The sequence below is a fragment of the Ascaphus truei genome, chromosome 14 (assembly GCF_040206685.1).
Source record: "Ascaphus truei isolate aAscTru1 chromosome 14, aAscTru1.hap1, whole genome shotgun sequence".
In the NCBI taxonomy this organism is placed as follows: domain Eukaryota; kingdom Metazoa; phylum Chordata; class Amphibia; order Anura; family Ascaphidae; genus Ascaphus; species Ascaphus truei.
In genome coordinates this window covers 12,309,833-12,335,479 of record NC_134496.1, presented here as the reverse complement: position 1 = coordinate 12,335,479, position 25,647 = coordinate 12,309,833, and the positions used below count along the sequence as shown (strand labels likewise).

Genomic DNA, 25,647 nt, shown 5'->3' with positions numbered 1-25,647 from the left:
AACATGATAACTGATGCCAATAATCTCAATTGTAATAATGAATAAAAAGAAAAATGAAAATGTGGAAAGTGAATACTAAATATATAAAGTGGGAAGTGAACTAACTAAGTGCCTGTGCAAGCAATGCAACCCTATAATTACATATGAATATATCAAATAACCTGTGAAAACCTGAAATAACATACAATATAATATATATACAATATATATATATATGTCTTTATGTATATAGTGCCATCCATGTACATAGCGCTTTGTATTAAGGTATGTATGTATGCATGTATATCTTGCAGACTTGGGAAAAGGAGTCCCTACCCTGAAGAGCGTACAATCTAAGAGGTAAGTAGGGAGAACTTACAGAGACAGTGGGAAGGTGTAATGGTAAGTGTGTCTGCAAGGGGCCAAGGTCAGTGCATCTGAGATGTATAGTATCAGCCACGGAGTTACTCGTATGCTTTATTAAAGATGTGCGTTTTAAGAAGGGTCTTAAAGGTGGAGAGAGAGGGTGAGAGTTGGATATTGAGGGGGATGGTATTCCAGTGGTGCGGGGCAAGTCAACATAATTATGCCCCTCAATAAAAGCAATAGTAAGACCACACCTTGAATATGGAGTATAGATTTGGGCAGCACTTCATACAAAATACATTATGGAACTAGAAAAAAATGCAGAGAAGAGCAACCAAATTAATAAAGGGAATGGAAAATCTGACATGAGGAGAGGCTAGCAAAATTAGATTTGTTTACATTCTAAAAGAGGTATCAATGGAGAATCTTATGCCAGATTCTGTTAGGAGGCTGTGTGGTGATACCTGTAGTTTTGATGTTAATCTTTGAAAATGCTATTATCTGGGTTTTTTTATTATTATTTGTGTTAATGTGTTGAATTTTGAAATTATAAGTACTGTATGATGAGCAATACCAAAAATTATTTTGTGTAAAAGTATGTTTTTCTGTGTTTCTTATTGTTTTTTCTGTATTGTAATTTTGTCATGTTATAGTTTAATGTTTGTAAACCCAATAATAAAAAACTATATACAGCTCAACCCCGTTACAGCACGATCCGCTACAACCTGGATCCGCTTATAACGCGATCTGAGCGTGGCTCCTGTTTTTAAAAGCGAAGCTGCATTTTAAAAAAAAAAATACAAATATTCAATGCTTTATTACACACACACACGCACGCACACACGTTTTATCAGTCTGGCAGCAGTTTATCCCACTTTCCTCCCTGTGCAAGGGGAGTGCTTCTGATTTGGCTATACTGCATTTAACCCAGCAAAACCCTAGCTGATATTTACATTTTCTATTGAGATGCAAACAACAGCCGTGTCATTGTGCAAATATTGGACCTGTCCTGCAGGAAAGACACATCGAGGAGACAGAAGAAGAAGAATGAGAAGGGAAAGTAGAACAACTTCATCCTGTTTGTCCTGAAAGCCAGTAAAAACGAGGAGTCTATAAGTTTGGGTTTTTAGGGCTCACAGTCCCACAGCCGTCAACTCCTGTTCTCTCAGGACCCATGTTTATTTCCTGAACAAACCGAAACCTTTGTAAATGTTGAATTGTGTCTAAAGCATTCATTCTGACAGTGAATTGTACACAGAGAAAGTTTCCGATAACCTTCAGCTCCAAAGCTCTTATCTCGCTCACTGAGCTGGTTATCTGCATCTTTTTTTTTCATTTCTAAACCAGATGTTTCCCAGTTTGTAAGCTCTGTTGACATGAAGGGCGTTATTTTTATTTATTTTTTATTTTCAGAACCGTAAGAAATTAGAAGGATATTGTATTGAGAACAGAACCCAATATCTTTCTTGCCTCCCTTTCTCACTGTCGGCAAAACATTCACTTTTATTACTTGCTGCACCGATTGAAGATTGTAGGTATCAGCTATTTTTATTGGACCGTCATGAATACAAAACACACACACGGCTCCAACCTGTCTTTAGGGCCAGGCACTTCCTGCCTCTCTCTCCCACCAGAGCCGCGGCCCCGTCCTGCGAACTCCCCCCTCCCACCCCCCTGGGTAACCCAGACTGGGCTGCTATGTGAGACAAGGACGCAAAGCGCAGGACCGCCTGGCTCATAGGTATGTGTGTATGTGTGTGTGTATGTATGTGTGTATGTGTGTGTGTGTGTGTGTGTATGTATGTGTGTGTGTGTGTGGGTGTGTGTGGGTGTGTGTGTGTGTATGTATGTGTGTTTGTATGTGTGTGTATGTATGTATTTGTGTATGTGTATGTATGTGTGTGTACTGTATGTGCGCGCGTACGCATGCACCGCGCTATAAGCGGATTCGCATTATAACGGGGTTGAGCTATATTATATATATATATATATATCCTCTACCTTATAGCATATAAAAATATTACTTGTGAGCACATTCACATGTCTTAGACTGGTCTGCAACCCTGTTTTCTGCCATTAAGGGTCCGATGTAATAATGGACTTAAGACAAAAGGCGGCACCGTGTGGTCATTTGCATGTCATTTATCAGAATCCCTTGCTGCAGTGGAAGCACTATATTGTAAATTGCCAATAATTGGAGCCAGGAAGAAATTTATTTTTCCCTTTATGAGATATCATTGGATGATATGTCACTCTGATTTTTGTTTGTTTGCATTGCACAGCTTTTCAGCACAAGATAGAGTGTATATATATCTCTATATCTCTATATATCTATATCTCACACACATCTTGGAATATTTTTTCTGCCAACCTCCTACCTTCAGCAAATCACTTTCTGGCCACCATTCAATGTGCAATGAATCCATCCCCCCCTGTCTCCATTCATTTCACTGTTGCTGCAATCTTTGTCAACCAAGGGAATGTGGCATCACCACACATTGAAGGGGGGACCAGTTAATAATAACAACCATGTACAGTAATTATCACGTTGTGCCGTGTGCACCAGAAATGTGCTACTAGGATCCCACCCAACATGTTTTTGTCCAACTGTATTTGTAAAACATTTTGGAATTGAAAAAAATCAAACAAAGGAGAATATATATATATATATATATATACATACATACATAATCAAAAAATAAATAGATGATACCGTTCTGTGGCTAACGAAATAGAACGGTATCATCTATTTATTTTTTGATTGTTGAAGCTCGGCTAACACGGTACTGATACCTCTACATGAAAAAAAAAAAAAAAATTAAAATATATATATATATATATATATATATATATATACACACACATATATATATATATACACACACATATATACACACACACACTATATATATATATATATATATATATATATATATATATACACACACACACACACACACACACACACACACACACACACACACACACACACACACACACACACACACACACACACACACACACACACACACACACACACACACACACACACACACACACACACACACACACATATATATATAAAATCATCCAGTCAATATCAGAAATGAGACACACACACAGTAGATAGTTTAAAACATCTACTGTATAAACGTGAATATACTTACACTTCCTGCCGATAAATCCGTCACGTCCAAATCACAAACACCACAGCCAGTTTCGGGTGTCCAAGCGTTAGGAATATAATTTCCAAAGTAGTTCAGTTGAATCTAAAAAACAAAAATGCATCTGACTGCTTCTGTATATACTGTAAATCCGGTCTGTTCTTACATCCAGTGAACCATTTAATGGGAAGAGGTTTCCTTGTTTTGGAAAAGTGATCCACTCCATTGAAATTAATGGAATTATCCATTTATACAGCACAAGGAAAACACTTCATGCTAGAAGGAAATCAGGCAACTGACAAAACAACATTTATCGGATAAAACAATGTATTTCACGCTGACAAATTACTTGACCAGTCAAACTGCAAATGTACGATTTACTGTATCATTTAGATCCTGCATATATTCGAGAACATAAGATATGTACAAGGAAGGATGCAATAAATATTTAAGTGAATTGCAGATTGCTAAAAGTGTTCTGTGTTAGACATTTACAAGCCATTTCCAAAAGTGGTCAAGGACGCGCTGCATAAAAAGTAAAGGAAATGACCACTGTCCAAAGCATGAAAAACTTGTGTTTCAGAGTTGTGTAGTAGGGCAGGGCCGCCGACTGGAGGGGGGAAGGGGCGGAGCCAGGACAACTGTGTGGGGCCCAATAGCAGTGGGGGACTGACTGGCCCCCGCTGGAAGTTGGGTCCAGCCAGGGCCCCGGCTCTCCCCAGCTGTGGGCCTGCCTCTGGTGCATGCCAGGCCTCTCTTGATGTCCAGGGCCCAGCTTCCAGCGTGCACCGGTATCAGAGAGAGACTCGGTGTCGGACAGTGATGGAGGGCCCGCAGCTGGGGTGAGCCACGGCACGGCAGCAACAAGAGGACCGGGAGCCGGGCAAAGAAGTTCCAACTGCTATGTCGGGCCACTGTGCCCGAGCTGAGGGGCTTGCCTCACTGTCTTGTGCCCGAGCTGAGGGGCTTGCCTCACTGTCCTGTGCCCGAGCTGAGGGGCTTGCCTCACTGTCCTGTGCCCGAGCTGAGGGGCTTGCCTCACTGTCCTGTGCCCGAGCTGAGGGGCTTGCCTCACTGTCCTGTGCCCGAGCTGAGGGGCTTGCCTCACTGTCCTGTGCCCGAGCTGAGGGGCTTGCCTCACTGTCCTGTGCCCGAGCCGAGGGGCTTGCCTCACTGTCCTGTGCCCGAGCCGAGGGGCTTGCCTCACTGTCCTGTGCCCGAGCTGAGGGGCTTGCCTCACTGTCCTGTGCCCGAGCTGAGGGGCTTGCCTCACTGTCCTGTGCCCGAGCCGAGGGGCTTGCCTCACTGTCCTGTGCCCGAGCCGAGGGGCTTGCCTCACTGTCCTGTGCCCGAGCTGAGGGGCTTGCCTCACTGTCCTGTGCCCGAGCTGAGGGGCTTGCCTCACTGTCCTGTGCCCGAGCTGAGGGGCTTGCCTCACTGTCCTGTGCCCGAGCTGAGGGGCTTGCCTCACTGTCCTGTGCCCGAGCTGAGGGGCTTGCCTCACTGTCCTGTGCCCGAGCTGAGGGGCTTGCCTCACTGTCCTGTGCACCAGCTGAGGGGCTTGTCTCACTGTCCTGTGCACCAGCTGAGGGGCTTGTCTCACTGTCCTGTGCCCGAGCTGAGGGGCTTGTCTCACTGTCCTGTGCCCGAGCTGAGGGGCTTGTCTCACTGTCCTGTGCCCGAGCCGAGGGGCTTGTCTCACTGTCCTGTGCCCGAGCTGAGGGGCTTGTCTCACTGTCCTGTGCCCGAGCTGAGGGGCTTGTCTCACTGTCCTGTGCCCGAGCTGAGGGGCTTGTCTCACTGTCCTGTGCCCGAGCTGAGGGGCTTGCCTCACTGTCCTGTGCCCGAGCTGAGGGGCTTGTCTCACTTTCCTGTGCCCCAGCTGAGGGGCTTGCCTCACTGTCCTGTGCCCGAGCCGAGGGGCTTGCCTCACTGTCCTGTGCCCGAGCTGAGAGGCTTGCCTCACTGTCCTGTGCCCGAGCTGAGAGGCTTGCCTCACTGTCCTGTGCCCGAGCTGAGGGGCTTGTCTCACTGTCCTGTGCCCGAGCTGAGGGGCTTGCCTCACTGTCCTGTGCCCGAGCTGAGGGGCTTGCCTCACTGTCCTGTGCACGGCCTCCCTTTGACGTCGGCAAGTGCACTAGCTTGAGAGAGGCCGGCACGGGACAGTGAGGGAGAGAGGCGCAGGCCGAAATAGCATGGGAGAGGGGGAATACTGGCAGGAGGCCCGCAGCAGCTGGGGGAGAGCTAGGGCACCAGAGGTCTGAGACCATTCCCAGGGTAAGTGGATTTCTCTTTAATGTATTTGGGGGGGGGGGGGGTTGTGTGTCTTTGGGGGTTTTGTATTTTTTTTTTAGGGGTAATTATTGTGGGGGGATAGTGTGTGTGTGTGGCCGGGGGGTGGGGAGGGGAAATGAGTGTGAGGGGAGGATTGAGGGAGCGGGATTGAGTGAGAGGTGGATAATTGATGGAAGGGGTATAAGGTCAGGCGTTAGGAGGAAAGGGGTGAGGGGGGGAGAGAATGAGGGAAGGGAGGAAGAGAATTAGGAAGAGGAGGTAAGAGTAGGGTGGCTAGATGTCACGGTTTAGCTGGGGCAGTCCCGTTTTTTAAAGGTCTGTCCCGGCTGCCCCACATTCTTTAAAATTTCCCGGTTTTGACCATCACTGCAGGGGGGGGGGGGGCAGTAGAGCAGAGAGTGAGGATGCCAGCAGGGAGAGCAGATGCTGGGTCTGACTGCAGCTGCAGAGGGTGGGGGCGGGGTTAGCTTAAGCGGAGCCCCAGCAGTGAGACCCAAATGTGAGTCAGTAAGAGCTTCAGGTGTCTGCTGCCAGGGTTCAAGATGGCTTTCGCCCCCACCCATGCTCCACAGTAACAGGTAGGGTCCAGAATGGGGAGTGAGATGCACACAATATAGGGAGACAGAGATGCAGAATGGGGGGGGGGGGGTGAGGGAGCTAAACACAAAGAAATCAGTGTCTATACAAATTGGGATGCCCCAAATATATGAGGACATACAATAAACATACAAGGAATTGGGTGCTAGAAACACAGGAGAGAGAGACAGAGACAGAGACAGAGACAGAGACACAGGAGAGAGAGAGACACGGGAGAGAGAGAGACACAGGAGAGAGAGAGAGACAGGCGAGAGAGACAGGAGAGAGAGACAGGAGAGCTAGAGAGACACAGGGGAGAGAGAGACACAGGAGATCGAGAGGGACACAGGGGAGAGATCGAGAGACACACAGGGGAGAGATCGAGAGACACACAGGGGAGAGAGAGGCACAGGAGAGAGAGACACAGGAGAGAGAGAGAGACACAGGAGAGAGAGAGAGACACAGGAGAGAGAGAGACACAGGAGAGAAAGAGAGAGAGAGAAAGAGAGAGCGAGAGACACAGGAGAGAGAGAGAGACACACACAGGAGAGAGAGAGACACACACAGGAGAGAGAGAGAGAGAGAGAGAGAGAGAGAGAGAGAGAGAGAGAGAGAGAGAGAGAGAGAGAGAGACACAGGAGAGAGAGACACAGGAGAGAGAGAGAGAGAGAGACACAGGAGAGAGAGAAACACACAGGAGAGAGAGAGACACACAGGAGAGAGAGAGAGAGACACGAGAGAGAGACACGAGAGGGAGAGAGACACGAGAGAGAGAAAAAATGGAGGGATGGAGAACAAAGAATGGAGGGATGGGGGGGGGGGAATGGGGTGTGTGTGTGAGAAGGGGGGACAGAGAGGGGCGGAGAGACAAAAGGGGAAGGGGCGCAGTTGGTGATGTCATTTGTTTTATAAAAATTATTTCAATGTGTCCCGGTTTATACTTTTGTAAATCTGGTCACCCTAGGTAAGAGTGAGATGGGGGGAGAGAAATACATGGGAAGAAGGGGGGGGGGGAGGAATAGTAGAGGGGGCTTGTGAGGTGTGAAATGGGGGGCTTGCATGACTGCCGACATGGGGGGGAGGGTGCCTATCCAAACTCTAGTCCTGGGCTTCGGAAAATCTGCTGGCGGCCCTGTGTAATGAACTGCAAGAAAATAACCTACTCCAATGTTACCCTGGAAAAATAAGGGTCTCAAGCCCCCCAGTTCTCCAATCCCGATGTAATACTACCACATAACAATAAATGGTCATGGTGGAAATGCAATCCTTTCATTGATTTAATTTGACAATAAAACAATGAAGAAAACAGTCATATCTTGAAAACGAGAGGTAACTCTCAATGTATTACTTCCTGTAAAACATTTTATAAATAAAAATAAATCAAATAAATATCCACTTCAATAAGTAAGTATAGATATAGGATAAAGTATCTGTTGTCTAAATTTAGCATAGGTTGAACTTGATGGACCTACATCTTTTTTCAACCTCATCTACTATGTAACTATGTATATAAAACCAAATACAGGCATACCCCGCATTAACATACGCAATAGGACCGGAGCATGTATGTAAAGTGAAAATGTACTTAAAGTGAAGCACTACCTTTTCCCCACTTATCGATGCATGTACTGTACTGCAATCGTCATATACTGTACGTGCATAACTGGTGTAAATAACACATTTGTAACCGGCTCTATAGTCTCCCCGCTTGCGCACAACTTTGGTACAGGTAGGGAGCCGGTATTGCTGTTCAGGACGTGCTGACAAGCGCATGCGTGAGCTGCCGTTTGCCTATTGGGCGATATGTCCTTACTCGCGAGTGTACTTAAAGTGAGTGTACTTAAACACGGGGTATGCCTGTATGGCAGTGTAGTAACATATGCCACTTTACAAATATGTGATATACATGCAAAACCAACTTTGTCTAAACTGTGTACGTTGCAAGTGTCAAACTAACACTTGTGTGGGACCAGTGCCACAGCAACAGATGGTCAGAAGTGCACACAGAGTTTGTGTCTCACACATTTGGAAGTAAAACAGCTGTTGTCTAAGATATGGAAACGAATGTTGTGATAACAGACAGAAATAATAGAATATGCACACATAAAACGTGATTTTAGATATACTGATGCAGCGGCCGTTATTCGAACACTTCACGCGTCATGTACATCGGAATCCCGATTTGAAATCGCGGGATGAATTCCAGCCTTCCCGCGCTAAGATGCGAGCGCGGCGAGTGCAGAAAAAGGAATTTTAGTGTTCTGGCTATTAAAAACATGAAATTGACACAGTAGCACAGTGACACAGTAGCACAGTGACACAGTAGCACAGTGACACAGTAGCACAGTGACAGTAGCACAGTGACACAGTAGCACAGTGACACAGTAGCACAGTGACACAGTGACACAGTAGCACAGTGACACAGTAGCACAGTGACACAGTAGCACAGTGACACAGTGACACAGTAGCACAGTGACACAGTGACACAGTAGCACAGTCGCACAGTGACAGTAGCACAGTCGCACCGTAGCACAGTGACAGTAGCACAGTAGCACAGTGACACAGTAGCACAGTAGCACAGTAGCACAGTGACACAGTAGCACAGTGACACAGTAGCACAGTGACACAGTAGCACAGTGACACAGTAGCACAGTGACACAGTAGCACAGTGACACAGTAGCACAGTGACACAGTGACACAGTAGCACAGTGACACAGTAGCACAGTGACACAGTAGCACAGTGACACAGTCGCACAGCACTGTACACATTACAATTCATCCATTTTATTGCAAACGAAGAAACAGAATCCATGAAATTCAAACAAAACATCCGCGATAAGCGCGAGTGCCTGGGGCGATTGGCCGCGTTCATGCTGCGTGGGGAACAGCAGAGAATTCAAAATCGGCGCCGTGATGTGTTCGAATAACGGCCACTGCATCAGTAATGCAGAAAAAAAGACTTCACTTGGGTCTGGCTTGTGCTCAGATACTGGGCCCCGACCCCTAGGCACAAACGTCAGTAAATAAGGTGGATCAACAATAACATACTGGAAACACAGTCAGTTTTAAAGCAGATATTTAATGAACGTCCCTGAAGAAGTAATGCAGAGGAATCCCATAAGATGATACCGTTTGGGACACTTGGCTTTGGTTACAGGATATCGTTGTTGTTCTTGATGTATCGTTGAGTGCTGATCCATCTTCTTTACTCATGTTGTGATTACTAAGGCGCATTTCAAAACACATTTATATATCAGACTAATTAATCCTCATACAAGGATCTAGAATCTTACAATTCTATTATGTCTATCATGGGGGATAAGGAAGATTACTCGGGATCACAAGCAGCAGATAGAACGAAAAAGTGAAATGAAACAGGTTTATTTTGGCCGGCGCCAAGAGGAGTAACAATGCCCAGCATTAAGGTTACCCTTGTCAAAAACAGGGTTTACGGTGGGCGGTGGGGGGGGGGGGGGGGCGGCAGGGAATCTTAGCTCACTAGGTAGGCTTACTTCCACACACCGAGAGTCTCTGGGTGCCACAGTACCGTAGGGGTGCTGGTTGTGTCCTAGCAAGCAACCAGGCCTTGATTTGGATTCTCAGGCACAAACCTCTGAGTAACACAAACTCACAATGGAACTGTGACTGACAGGGACTTGCATAGTTCGACCATCTCCATCTAAAAGCATGGAGAACCGGGGGCCGACCATGGATGATACGTGCAGTCCAATCACCAAGCGAGGACTTGTCTGTGATAGACCAATCAGGGCCATTGATGGGGACAGTGCTCCACGACAACCCAAAGAGGTGGGCTTAAGGGAGTGGGAAATTTGAACCGACAAATAGGAAAATCGGTAATCCATCAAAGGTTCCCAGTGCCGGCCCGATACCTCCTGTGGACATGGCGCCTTAGGCCGTGTCCATGGTTGGCGAGACTGCATGGAGGAGCGCGTGGGGCATGAAAAATCAGTTCAATTTGCTTCTGCAGAACGCCGGCCAGGTCATTTGGGCAGTTCACCCAATGAGGACAAACCAGCTCCGTGATATCACGGCCACGCCTCCCCCCCCACCACCGTCACGTCTTCCCAGGCCACAAATCACTGCAGTTTAAACGTGGGTGACAAAGGCGCTCAACGCTGGATCCTTTTAATATAAGGGTATAAGCAATATGCAAATGAACAGGATGGGACAGGGGGATGTACTGATTGATGTTTGTAGTAAAGTCTCCAGACAGACTTAAAGGGCAAGACAAGGGCTGTGAAACCCAGTCAAACCCTCATTGGGATAGATTCTGGACTCACAATAAGTACTAAAGAGAATAATGAATGATACTCACAGATGCCCCTTTAGTCCCAAATCCTGATTGAGCGTGCAGCCAAGTTGGATGAGATGAAACAAATCTTCACAGACAAACAAGAGAAAAAACTGGCAGATAAAGTGTTTTCACACGAAACGCGTAGGAGGCTGTTCACCTCCATTTTTTAGATGGTTCATAAAGAAAAAGATTTTATTACATCTTTGGGACCCATTCTTGGCTGTGCGCCAGTTTTTTCTCTTGTTTGTCTGCAAACGTGGGTGATGTCATGTGCACGGTCGCGAACGCACGCCGACCATGTACGCGGCTTTAGAGTCGAGAACGAACAATCCCAAACAGCCCTCCCCACACCTCCAGTGTCCCAATCACTTCACCGAACCCATACAGTATATAGACAGCAGACCGCGATTCCATTATGTGCTGGCTGGGTAAGGGAATTACCAGTCCAAAACACAATAGAGACATACAATAAATTGCAACTCAGTTCACAAGCGGGAATAAGCTGTTCCAGGGAACAACATAACACAGGTCGGTCATTTTAGCCACAATAAGATAGTCTTTCAGCATGTAACATAAGCAGCTATTTTGAAAGGTAGCGGCAACCAGAGGGCTTAAACTTTAATGTGATGACCCAGCTGCTCCTACCGTCACAATATCAATGAAAATAATATAATAGCATTGTTTAACGTAGTTGATAAGTGTGGAGCATTACTGGAGTAATCAAGTCCAGTGACCGACGTCACAAGACATCCTCTACTCAGTGCTACAGATAAATAAGCAAAAAAAGTCTGCAGTGCTGGGGCACGTTACATAGTAGATGAGGTTGAAAAAGTTCAACCTATGCTAAAGTTAGACAACAGATACTTTATCCTATATCTATACTTATTGATCCAGAGGAACGCAAACAAAAAACCCCAGTGAGATATCATCCAATAATATCTCATAAGGGGAAAAATAAATTCCTTCCCGACTCCAAGAATTGGCAATCGGATTAATCCCTGGATCAACATCCTTCCCATGTATACTTATTTGGTATATCCCTGAATACCTTTCCCATCTAAAAAGATGTGCAACCTTTTTTTGAACAAATCTATTGTATCTGCCATCAAAGTCTCCATGGGTAATGAATTCCACATTTTAACTGTCCTTACTGTAAAGAACCCTTTCCTTTGTTGCTGGTGAAATCTCCTTTCCTCCAACCTAAAGGAATGGCCCAGAGTCCTTTGTACTGCTCGTGGGATGAATAGTTCTTTTGAAAGCTCCTTATACTGCCCCCCGAATATATTTGTATATAGTTATCATATCCCCGTTAGACGCCTCTGTTCTAATGTAAACAAATCGAATTTAGCTAGCCTCTCCTCATAAGTTAGATTGTCCATCCCCTTTATTAATTTGGTGGCTCTTCTCTGCACTCTCTCTAGTTCCATAATGTCTTTTCTTAGGATTGGTGTCCAAAATTGTACTCCATATTCAAGGTGTGGTTTTACTAATGCTTTGTAAAGGGGCATAATTATGTTTACTTCCCTTCCATCCATTGCCCGTTTGATGCAAGATACGATCTTGTTTGCCTTTGCAGCTACTGCATGACATTAGGCACTATTGCTAAGCCTGCTGTCTACAAGCACTCCTAAATCCTTCTCCATCAAGGATTCCCCCAATATATCTCCATTTAATTTGTAAGTCGCCTTTTTATTCTTGCATCCCAAATGCATAATCTTACATTTATCTATATTAAACCTCATCTGCCATTTACCTGCCCACATTTCCAGTCTCTCCAAGTCCTTCTGAAGAGAAATTACATCCTGCTCTGATTCTATTACCTTGCACAATTTAGTATCATCAGCAAAGATGGAGACTTTGCTCTTGATCTCAACCTCAAGGTCATTAATAAACCAGTTAAAAAGCAGCGGTCCCAGCACCGATCCCTGAGGTACTCCACTCACGACTTTAGCCCAACCTGAAAACTTTCCATTTATGACAACCCTCTGTTGTCTGTCCTTTAACCAGTTTTCAATCCAGGTGCATGTATTATTACTGAGTCCAATTTTCTTTATGTTGTACACCAACCTCTTATGTGAAACCGTATCAAAAGCCTTTGCAAAATCTAAGTAGACCACATCAACTGCATTACCCTGGTCTAAATTCCTACTTACCTCCTCAAAGAAACAAATAAGGTTAGTTTGGCAAGATCTATCCTTCATTAATCCATGCTGACTATTACTAATAATATTGTTTTCCATTAGGTATTCCTGTATATTATCCCGTATTAAACCTTCAAGTAGTTTCCCACTATTGAAGTCAGGCTTACAGGTCTGTAATTTACCAGTTGTGATCTTGCTCCCTTTTTAAATATAGGCACCACATCTGCTTTACGCCAAGTTTCTGCCACGATCACTCTGCAGTGGTCCAGGCTTCCGAATGGGACCCGGCACAGCGTTAACCCTTCGGGTCATGTGGCAGCAACACACCAAGCTTTGCTACAGCTGCATACTATTGGCTGCACTGCTCTGCCATGGAAATGAATGTGTTCCGATTGGCAATAAATGTTTTCCCCGAATGGCGATTCTAAACGTTTTCCTATAGACAAAACGGGGGCAAGTGATTCAACATCACATTTCTGTAATAACCAAGCCTGGAATCTTAAAGCAAACAGTTGCAAAAGTGACATAGCGAAGACATTCTGCACAGCCAGAAAAACTCAATGAATAGCACTCAGTGCTGGAGAAATGTGATGCGCCGGAAGCATGAGGTGATGCAGTATGTGAACTTTCCATGGAAAAACATTTAAAAAGTAGGATGAGAAATATTAAATATATATCCGATCTAATAATGGGAAGATTCTATTGAATTTATTTCCAAGGGTGTAAGGGGCTTTTTGAAATTAGATACTGAAAGACATGAAAATTAGGTAATTAGTTTGCACTATACTTGGCAAACCTAGAGGATCCATGCGCCCTTCCCTCAAAATAACTACACCAAGACACCAAATTTCAATTTAAACGGCCACAGCGTTTATTAATAAATACATACAGGAGGTCCCCCATTTTGTCACCATCCAACTCCACATTTAGCATATGATCCTTCACATTAGAACTCGTAACAAAACCATATTGGACATCCTCCTGGCCAGATGTAGTATAAATCCTAAACCTGCTAGACCACCAACTCCCGCTCTGATTTATTCTGGTCTCACTAAGCCCAATTCTAGCAGCCTCACTTACTGCCCCACTTCTAAAAGAATGTGTAACAAACCCTGCAGGGTTCTGGTCCAACTTAACCAAACAAAGCACAACAACCCTCATAAATAGTCACAGTATCAAAGGAGTATGATCCTCATGCACTCACAAAAAGACCCCAGCTTGCTTGGTCTAACCCTTAAACAACCACATACAGCCAGTACCAGACATATTAACCTTGCCCCAGGCCTCTTAAAACTATCCAACCCCCTTTCCATTTCTGATCAGTTTTTTAGCCTCAACAATAATTTCACCAAACCTGTTTCCACCATTTCGTCTGTAAAACCTACACTGTAAACCACCCATAGCCTGACTCACCAATTCACCCACCTTAAAGTTCGCCAAAATAGTTGCCTAGCATCTAATGTTGTGGAACCTTTCCTTTAACCTGCCAACACCCTTCTCATTTCATTTTAAGAAAAACCTTATTCCAGACAATTGTTTTCCCCACGGTTGCCCCGGACAATGCTCCATCTTGCTTTTGCAGCATGAAAGATAGCAGAGCATCCCTCACAGAAACCCTGGATAATTTTTGTCTCCATCCGAACAAAAAAAAAAAAATCACACCATTTGTCCCAGGCTTTCAAATATGCCCTCCTCATATCATGTGCCAAAGAATTCTTCAACAAATCTCTCACCCCTGAAGTGCAAGCTTCCACAAATTCCCAGGACATAATAGGCCCAACGACACCGCCTCTGGAGCCTGTCAACTGAACTCTGCAAACTTCATTTGACTCCAAGTATTGGCGACAGTATTATGAATCTCAGGAACATGTAATTCCCTAAAATAGATGTTCATCCTAAAACACCGTTATACAAATAAAATATTCAATTAAATCACTGGCCCGAATGTGCCCACACCACCGCCATGTTGTTCAACCTGAAGAGTACTTTACTGTTGCTCCTCCCAAAGATCTACTGCTACTATCAGAAATAAATATTCCAACAGTACCAGATTCCCTAATAGCCCAGCATCCCCCGACTCTCTTGGCTAGGCGTTCACACACCACCTCCCCTGAACAGGCCCCAAAACGCACACCTACACCCCATCTGCTCCATGCCAATTTCTATCCCCGAGAAACTTAACTCTGTCGCCGGCCCCTCGGTTTTGCCATGGGCCAATGTTATACCAAATCTCCAAGCCACCTCCTGAAACTCAAAACCTCTCACACACCGCTGGCTCCACAAACAACAAAAAATCATCCATCAGCCGTTTTCTTCCAAAAACACTCAACTAAACATTTCAAAATAATTACAAGAAACTGCACACCACATTGCTAAACATAAATCCACATATTAATTGCCCTCCAACTCACATCCCAGCACAATGAAAACACGCTGGTTAATTGGCAACAACTTAAAAATGCTGATTTGCTATCTACTTTGACCAAAAGTGCCTCCCTACCACGTAATGAAACCCAACTCGGCCTTGCCAAATGATGTGCTTTGCTCTTCCCCATAATGCCCTCTTTCACCACGGCCCCCTTCTGCATTAACATATTATCCGGAACCAGACCCTAAACAATCCAAATTTCTTCATTGTAACAGGACTTGCTTTGCCTGCTGATCATGCTCCATTTGTTTCAACCTTCACAGAAAACAAATCCTCTTGCCTTGCCAAAAAAATCATGCAGACCCCTTGATACCGCACCCGTCATCAGTTTCCTTAGCCCCTTGATGAGCCGCATTAAATCCCCTAACATCTCTACAACCCTCACCAGTGGTGCCTCTGGCAGGATCAAATTCGCCCCTTAGGTTAGAGGCATTGGGATAGCCAAACCTTCGATCCTCTGATGATTATCGCTCCGATTGAAAATCCATTCTTCCTGTCTTCACCCCTTCTATCCAATCCATATGGGAGATCTATCTCTCAACCACAGGCCCTGGAACAACTTTTTGCTCCTGAATCAGCCCTTTTCGTCCAGGCTTGCCTCTTCTGCCTGATGCAACCACATCCTTGACTTGCTTCCTTGCCAGCTTCCCACCGGGGGCCACTGCAACCCCCTTCCTCCGTGTCAGTGGTACACTTTGAAGGGGCCTAGACCTTCTTCCACTGGAACTAAACTGCTTCCAGCCTCTTCCTAGACCCCGTTCCCCTCGGACACAAACCTTCCCACATTCTCAGATCAGCCAGCTGTCCCAGCGGCCTCTAATCGTGTTTCTGCAGTAGCTCCTGCCCTGTTGCAATGTCCACCGGAGTTAACATCTGGGTTTGCTGCGTCGTGGTGTTGTCTGGCGTCATCGGTTGCCATGACCGCTGAACCTCCGACCTCTTCCATCCGGCCAGCCTGTGTGTGCTCCATGACCTGCAGCAGCATCTGATCAATCTGACGCTGCTCTGCCTCAATGCTGCTTCTTTCTTCAAATAACATCTGCAGTTAAGAAGGCCCCCGCTTCCCTTAAATACCTTTGCGTCTGCCCCTTTAGCTGTTCCTAATCCGCATGCTAGCCATCCCATTGGTCATGTTACCCCCCTTACCTCATCATTTTACATAAGTTTGGGGAAAATATATTTACAGGCAAACCTTTACAATAACATTTGTGGCCTGGGCAGTGACCCTGATGAAATGGACAGCAGGACTTGGCTTAACCTTCATTTTTACCACCCTACTGCACTTGTCATTACATCTCAGGCTTCATATTTATAACATCAACTGGCGTCTCAAAAAGGTATCCAAGTTATCAGACCGCTTCCTCTTTAACAGCAACTATAAATTATCCTGCAGAGAAAATATTGTTTGCCGAATCCCAACCACATAGAGAGTCTGATTTTCCTTGCTAGACTGTTATTCATGACTTAGTGTTTTTATCGAAGGGTATTGCTTGCTACTTATATGCTACATGACAAGTCCAGAAGTGAAACTAGAGATACACTGGTCACTTCCCAGGTTTAATGCACAGCTAAGCTGGATTGACCCCTCTTGAAGTTTGAGCATTTGAAATGCTACTGTACATTTATCTAACCTTTCAACAGCCCATTGAAAATCAACCCAACATATTCAGTGCAAAACACATTCAGGGAGACTGATCAATTTGTTAAAAAAAAAGTTTAGATGCGAAAATCTTAGATTATGAACATGTTAAAAAAAAAATACAAACAGAATTAGCAAAGCTTCCATCACTTTAGGAGGATTTATTTATTGGATGAAACAAAGGAACCCGTTTTACAGCCGAGAGACTTTGCTGAGCAGCTTTCGACTGGAGCGATTGGGATTAGGGAAGAGAAAGAAAATTCTCATTGAAACCGAAGATACAGAAACATTTTGACACAACCTGGTGCTTTTCTGAAAAAAGTAATGTGGCCCTTTCAGTTTGACAACTTGAACACCAGCATAATGAAGTATTATTTTATGTAGAGGAACTATTAAAGTACATTATGTCTGATGATGACACACACACCGCAAATGAATGTTGGCAGAGACAGCAGCAGATGCTTTGCAGATGACATCGGGGCTGGCACGGTTACGTCCCAGCCTTGTAAGACAGTTTCTCCTCCTTCAGACAATTTCCTACCTTCTGCCTTACTACTCAAGTCAATTGGCTTGTTAGAAAAAAACAAAACCATCTACAATTGGCTTTGTTTCTAACACTCAGTGCCAGACAGTCCTGCAAAGCACGGAAATAGTCAACGACATGGGCTCATTAGTCTGAGGTCAGAGTATTACTTACAGTAATACAGTATGACTTGCAGTCTAAGACTCATTGCATGCATGCCATTTCACTTACACCATGACTCCATCGGCAAAGGGAAGAAGACTTTCAGGACACTGTTTCCACTTGATAAAAGGATTTTAGCTCGTCTAGTGTATATCATGTAAACGAGAACAAGACACTCAAGGGATCAAACTGCACATGAACTTGTTACAATGGCGAGTTCTCGTTCCAGGCAGACGGTAGCATTACTAAAGCCAGGTTGAAATGAAATAACAAAAACAGCAGAAGTTACACTTTGTGCATGTCCAAACTGTGTTAAAATCATTCACTTCATATTTTTGTTTCCATAAAAATGTGTTCCCCTCTTTGATCTCAGTGGAAAAGTTCTGCATTTGCAATGTCTAAAGGAAAGAAAGAGTGCACTATTACATCATGCTTCCAACTGACTGGAACATCTTGCAATGTCTCCTTTTATATTAAGGTTATAAAATATACTGTGCAGCAACATAACCCTCCTCATCTCGGGCTCTGTAACATGCTAATGTTATAATCTGTTAAGTAACCTGAATCGCTCAGTGATCCCACAAGTCTCAAAACACATGATGGCTTGCATGCAACACTAGGCTCAGCACCACAAGATTGGCGTAAAGCAGACGTGGTGTCTATATTTAAAATGGGAGCTAGATCACAACCGGGGAATTACAGACCTGTAAGCCTGACTTCAACAGTGGGGTAGCTACTTTAAGGTTTACTATTGGATAATATTCAGGAAGGGGTGTAGCTATAGCCCAGGCAAAGCCCGGGTGCCCACACTCTTGAGGGGCATGCTCAAGACCACCGACAGGGGGGGAGAGCAAGGACATTAGGACAAGCTGTCTAGCCGACCGACCACAGAAGTCAGGGCCTCCTTCATCCTCCTGGCACCTTAACAACTTGTTGCCGGCAAGCCCACTGCTGGCGGTGACGTAACTTCAGTCGGTGCTGCAGCCGGTCACAGCACAACATCAAACAAGGATTGGGCGCTCTGAGCCGCTGCAGCACAGGTCAGTAAGGAGGCTGGGGGGGAGGGAGGGTGTGGAGGGGAGCAGGGAGCAGAGGCTGGGGGGGAGGGAGAGAGAGCAGGCATCAGAAGCTGGGGGTGGAACTGAGGCAGAGAGCTGCAGAGCTCTGCCCGCCCTGCTCTCTGTAACATCAGGGTAAGGAGTTACTATGTGCTGCTGTGGGAAGGTATGTGTGTATGTGTGTCTGTATGCTGTGTGTGATTGTGTGCTATTTGTTATTCAGTGTGTTGTGTGTGTGCCTCAGTGTCTGTCAGTGTGCTGGGGGGCACAGTTGCTGAAACTTGCCCCGGGTGCAGAAAACACCAAGTTACTCCCCTGCGTTTACGCATATTTACATTATCAGACGCAATTTACAATGAACCTTTGTCTTCAACTAGGTAGCATTTATGCATTTAAGAGCAGCAGAAGCAGCCATGGTACATGTAAATCCATGGTAAAATGTATGTATTATTATAGTGTAGTCGGATTTGTATGTGCCCCGTAACAGGCCAAAATTCAGATGCCTTCTTGAGTTGAGAACAGCCGTTGAAATGACTCTAAATTAAACGCAAAGCAGGTGCTGCTGTATTTAACTGAAGTATGGTACTATATGTTGTGCAGGCCTTTCTGTTTTTGTTTGTATATCTTGCCACGCTCAGTAGCACTGCTTTTTGACACTAATATATATGCTGTATATATGATGTGAGGGTGGGTTTTGGGGTTCTGCAGGTGTTGTTGCTTGGAGGTGTGGCTCTCCTCCCCAGGGTTTAAAGCTCGCCCTGCTCCACTTTCCAATTAGCAGTTTTTATCATGATTCTGTGAGTCACAGACCCAGAAGGATCTTTCTCCCTCCAGCAGAAAAGAGAGGTACATGAGAATTGTGCCAGGTAGTGTTAGGACCTGCAGACTGGTCATGCCGTGACGTGGCTGCATACTGGTCATGCCGTGACGTGGCTGCATACTGGTCATGCCGTGACATGGCTGCAGGCTTATAACCTCTTGGGGAAGGGTTCAACAAAATGACCCTTACTCATGAGCAGATAAGCACTGAAGTATTGTACTATATGTTGTGTCATTTTGTATGTTGCGCTGGTCTTTCTGTTTTTCTTTGCATTTAATGGATGTACACCCATATTGAGATCATTTTACATAAATTAGTAATTTTTCCAACCCACACACAAAATTAAATTTGCGTCCATTTTTGTCAACTTAAAGTTCTTATTTTTGCGAGTTGAAAACCTCCCATTTGCGCCCACACATTAAGTTAGCGATACGGCTCCACTGTCATTAGCCAACTGTAAATGCGTTCCCAGGTTTGCAGTCAGGAGACCGAGACACGCTCTGCAGATATAAACTGCAAGCGAATTGTTTAATGAATAGCTTTGGCAGAATCACTGCATTAGATGACAAAGACTGATATCTCTTTGCAAATCTAAAAATCATAGATCTATTCATTGGAACCAAAGGAAGCATTTATCAAGAACTAGCACCACGGAAAAAGGCACATTTTGCATTATTCACATTGCATCAATTTATGTATGTAGCCAGGTCACCCCTCGTTGCTCTGCGACCCCCCCCTTACCTCCGTGGCCGGGATCGTTGGTGGGTGCTGCCGGAGCCAAGCGGCAGACCCGACGGCCAATCTGGAGGGTGGGGGCTGAGCAGGGAGCGCTCCGGCGCTCCAGGGCGGCTTCCGTGCAGGGCGCCGCCATGTCGCGCAAGTTCGCGCATGCGTAGTGAGTCCCCGGCGGCCCTGAATAGTGGCGCATGCGCAGTTGCAGCGCGCAAATGCTAGCCTACCAGTGAAGGCTCTTGGAAGGGACTACAAGTCCCATGAGCCTCAGCAGCGCCCCATGTGACGCCAGGGAGCCAATAGGGCTTAGGATTTATTTATTTATTTATAAAATATTTTACCAGGAAGTAATACATTGAGAGTTACCTCTCGTTTTCAAGTATGTCCTGGGCATTGCCCTGCAGCAGGGTTTTTGATACATTTCGCGCGCTGAGCCCACGCTAGCATTCAAGACCGGGAAGAGCTAGGGGAAGGAGGTGAGTGCAGGGGTCAGTGACCCACTGCATTAGGCCAGTAACCCCTTAGGCCCCAGATAGGTCTTGAACTCCCCAGCTTGTGGTGCTACAGGGACAGGCCCTAGACTAGGGACCCTGTCACAGTAGTACTAGTGTTAGATAGGGACACAGCGGACGCTGCGCCTCCCGAGAAGAGACTTGGGCTCAAGTCCATGTTAAAGAGACAGAGACTACCTCCAGGGTGGGATCGCCCCTGGCGGACCCTCGGGCGAGGAAACACCGGATCAGACGGGATCACCAAGCGGCAGATCCTTTTCGAAGTTGCTTGCAGGCCTGAGTGCAGGAGCGCTCGGCAGGTACCTTCCTAAGTGCACCAACGTATCCTATACATCTTATAATTACACATAGTGGCAGTGCTGACCACGGGACAAAGGGGTTAGGCTGTGGACACTGTGTGGGGGTACACGGTGGTGGGTAGGTACACTCCTAGTGGAGTGAAAGACGCTTGGGACTGAGTTATATTGTGGAGTTACCCTCTAGGGGATGTATTAGTATTATAAGTGTGTGATTATTCTGCGTTACAGTAAACTGGTTATATACATTCCTGTGTATGTGGTTATAGTATATGCGGGTCCTGTGTAGGCAACCTTCTACATCCCTAGAACCCTACACAGGTGGAGGCGCTGAAACCGAGAACGTTCCAGAGGATTCACCCCAGGCTCTCACTGGCGGAGGCTCAGACCTCCTGTGAGCCTGACAGGTATAACGCACCACACCTGGTAACACATAGGTTTCCCCCCACACACGGTATCTGTGATTGGGATAGAGGGAATACCCGTTACATGTAGCAAAAGTTTATTATTTTAACAAGCAACTGAGGTAACACGTGAATCTTTTTATTATAACATTTTTAAAATAGCTTGCGTCATTCTTTACACAGTTGTCTATAGTTAACTGTATTTAAAGAAGTTACTGTGCAGTATACAGTATACCAGAATTTTACAACCAGGGGTTCCTGAACGTACGTGTACTTGTGTGTGTGTGGGGCGGGGAGGGGGGGGGGTGGAGGATATTGTAGTGTGCGTGTAGGTGGTTAGTCTAATTTGTGTATTGTGGAGGGGGTACTGTATTGTAGGGTGGGAAGTGTGTGTGTGTGTGTGTGTGTGTGTGTACCCAGGGAGCAGAGGGGGAAATGAATGTGAGGGAAAGATTGGGGAGCTGAATAAAGTGTGAAGGGGGTGGGGGGGGGATTGAGTGATTGAGTGATAGCTGATGGGTGGAGGGGATTATGAGAGGAAAAAGGGGGTAGGGAGCAAGAGTGGGGGAGGGGGCATAAGATGGGGGAGAGAAATACATGAGAGAGGTGTGAAAAGAGGAGTGAGGTGTAATAGAGGGGGGGGGGGCTCGCAGGGCCGCCAACACGCTGGGTGGGGGGCTCAATGGACACTCCTGAATTTACAGAATATGTTCACCCATCATGGGGCCCTGAAAATTTTTTTGCCCAGGGGCCTGCACATGTCTAGCTACGCCACTGTATTCAGGAATACCTAATAGAAAACAGAATTATTAGTAATAGTCGGCATGGATTTATGAAGGATAGATCTTGCCAGAGTTGTCATAAATGGAACTTTTTCATGTCTGGCTCAAGTCGTGAGTGGAGTACCTCAGGGATCGGTACTGGGACCCCTGCTTTTTAACTTGTTTATTAATGGCCTTGAGGTTGGGATCGAGAGCAAAGTCTCCATCTTTGCTGATGACACTAAATTGTGTAAGGTAGTAGAATCAGAGCAGGATGTAATTTATTTCTTGAAGGACTTGGAGAGACTGGAAACTTGGGCAGGTAAATGGCAGATGAGGTTTGATACAGATAAATGTAAGGTTATGCATTTGGTAAGCAAGAATAAACAGGTGATTTACAAATTGATGGAGAAGGATTTAGGAGTGCTTGTAGACAGCAACCTTAGCAATCGTGCCCAAAGTCATGCAGTAGCTGCAAAGGCAAACAAGATCTTATCTTGCAATTAAAAACGGGCAATGGATGTAAGGGAAGAAAACGCAATTATGCCTCGTTATAAAGTATTAGTAAGACCCCACCTTGAATATGGAGTACAATTTTGGGCACCGCTCCTTAGAAAATACATTATGGAACTAGAGAGAGTGCAGAGAAGAGCCACCAAATTAGTAAAGGGGATGGGTAATCTAATTTATGAGAGACTAGCTAAATTAGATTTACATTAGAAAAGTGGTGTCTAAGAGGGGATATGATAACTATATACAAATATATTTGGGGGCAGTACAGGGAGTTTTCAAAATAACTATTCATCCCAAGGACAGTACAAAGGACTAGGGATCATCCCTTAAGGTTGAGGGAAAGGAGATTTCACCAGCAACAAAGAAAAGGGTTCTTTACAGTAAGGGCAGTTACAATGTGGAATTCCTTACCCATGGAGACTGTGATGGCAGATACAATAGATGTGTTCAAAAGAATTGGACAACATTTTAGAAAGGAAAGGTATACAGGGATATACCAAATAAGAAAACATGGGACGGATGTTGATCCAGGGATTAATCCGATTGCCAATTACTGGAGTCAGGAAATAATTTCTTTTTCCGCTTATGAGATATCGTTAGATGTGTCCCTGGGGTTTTTTGTTTGCGTTCCTCTAGATCAATATACTGTAAGCACGGATATAGGATAAAGTAGCTGTCGTTTAAATTTAGCATAGGTTGAACTTGATGGACATGTGTCTTTTTTAAACCTCATCTACTATGTAACTATGTAGTTATAGGTGTCAATACTGTAGACTGCAAAAGCAGAATCCAAGATGCATAACTGACCAATAACTATTTACATGGGAGTATACAGCCGTTCCCGACTTTTTATGAACCAACTGTAAGGCACATTAGTATTTTGTTTAATAAAGCATCATCTGTTTAATGTGAAATCTTATGTTTTCTTTTAAATATATCAGTTCTGTAGTTTTAGATAGTGAATTTCTTTATTCAACTCAATGCCATTTTTAATGAGTTTTAAGAATCCTTTGATTTTTATAACAGGTTTTAGCCCACCTCTCAAGCAATACAAGATCTTTGCAACACTTTCCTGTTTGGGATAATTTGTTGCCAATGTTCCCAGCAGTTTGAGCTGCAAACTGTAACAATAGTCACTATTACCTTAGTAATATAAGGATACATTGTAGCTGCTGAATTACACTGTCTGAAACAGCCATTATGTTAGGCACACAATCAGGATAGTTTTAGATTTAGAACAGGAGCACCAAACGATTGCCAGCTTAGGAAAGAATGCAGAATTATACATGGTCATATCCTTTACAGATACAAATAATAAAAAAAAACAATTTTAAATGAAAAAAAAAAAAACTGTTGGAAAATAGTATTGCTGCATTAATAAACTTGTTACTAATTACTTCCGTTCTTTGCCTACACATTAAAAGCATTATAGGGAAGCTGTTTTAGTTGATAAAATATCACTTCCATTCAACCCTGAGATGTCGGGTTCAAATCAGAGGAAACCCCGACATCTCAGGGTTTCACGCATACACCCAAACACATAAAGCGGCCCTGTACGCAGATGATATCCTCTTGATTATCACTAAACCTCTCACTTCCCTACCAAACCTATTCGACCTTTAAAATCAACCAATCTAAATCAGAGGCCCTAAATGTCAATCTCCCTGGACACACAGAAAAATTATTCAAATTAAACTTCAAATTTCACTGGCAACAGAGATCTATCAAATACTTAGGAGTACACATCACCAAAAATGTTAAAGACATATAGAACGCAAATTACCCCAACCTAATCCGGGCCCTAAAATCTGACTTGCAGAAGTGGACGTCCAAAAGGATCTCCTGGATAGGACAAATCCATAGTGTCAAAATGAATTTACTACCCCGTATCCTATACCTCTTCCAGACACTCTCAGTACCACTCAGGTTGAAAGATTTACATTCACTTCAATCTGACATCTCCAAATTTATATGGGGCGGTAAGAAACCAAGAATAAATAAAATTAATATGAAAAGACCTGTTCTGGCTGGGGGTTTAGCGGTACCCTGCCTGCTCTCATATTATAAAAAGGTACAATTAAGCCAAATTGTACAATGGCAATCCAACCCGGGACTTAAGAGATGGGTTGAATTAGAAAGTGCTGCTTGTGCACCTCTAGAACTCAGCAGCTTAATCTGGCTCCCCAAAACAGCGCGAAAAGGCGCTAAAATGCCGCTCTCCTCAATGGCCAACTCGTTGTCAATCTGGGAGGCCGCAAAATTCAGACACTCCCTTACAACGGTCCATACCATGATGACACCCCCATGGAACAATTCTGAGTTCGTACCAGGTCTATCGGCCAGTAATATATCGATTTGGCGACAGAAGGGTTACAATCGGATTAAAGATCTGGAAGGTCACGACAGGAAAATTAAGACGTTCGATCATGTCAGATAGAACAAGAGATCCCCCACGCAGAATTTTTAGATACCTCCAGATCAGGGCGTTTTATAACAGATTTGCCCCATACCCCCCACTGACATCCTTCGAAAAGCTCTGTCTGGCAGAAACCGACACAAAGGGACTCACATCACAGTTATACGGAGAAGTAATTGGGTCTGGCGAACAGGAACAAAAGGTACCCTCATTTAGATCACAATGGGAAACAGACATAGGGGAAAGCCTAGAAGACGAGGAGTGGCGTGCTATCTTCTTGGCCACGGCAAAGAGTTCCATATGCACCACTCTGAAGGAGAACGCATATAAGGTCCTGATGCGATGGCACCTTACCCCACTGAAATTATCTAGGTTTGTTCCGGGATCCTCCCCTCTGTGCCCCCGTCAGTGTGGAGGATCGGCAGACCTGTTACATATGCTGTGGTCTTGCCCGCGGATCCCTCCACTTTGGGAGACAATTCGAAATTGGATACATAGATTATTTGATCTCTCAATTCCCCCGGACCCGTGGCTGTTTCTATTGAAC

The 25,647-nt window shown here is 44.9% G+C and overlaps 1 protein-coding gene across 2 annotated transcripts in view; it reads right to left on the bottom strand.

The window, feature by feature from the left end:
• PLOD2 (procollagen-lysine,2-oxoglutarate 5-dioxygenase 2) overlaps nt 1-25,647 on the bottom strand; it is a 127,149-nt gene that overhangs the window by 27,212 nt on the left and 74,290 nt on the right. For both annotated transcript variants that reach the window (XM_075569707.1, XM_075569708.1), the window contains exon 8: nt 3,513-3,614. In XM_075569707.1, coding sequence (XP_075425822.1) covers nt 3,513-3,614 — 102 coding nt within the window. The remainder of the gene's footprint in view (nt 1-3,512; nt 3,615-25,647) is intronic.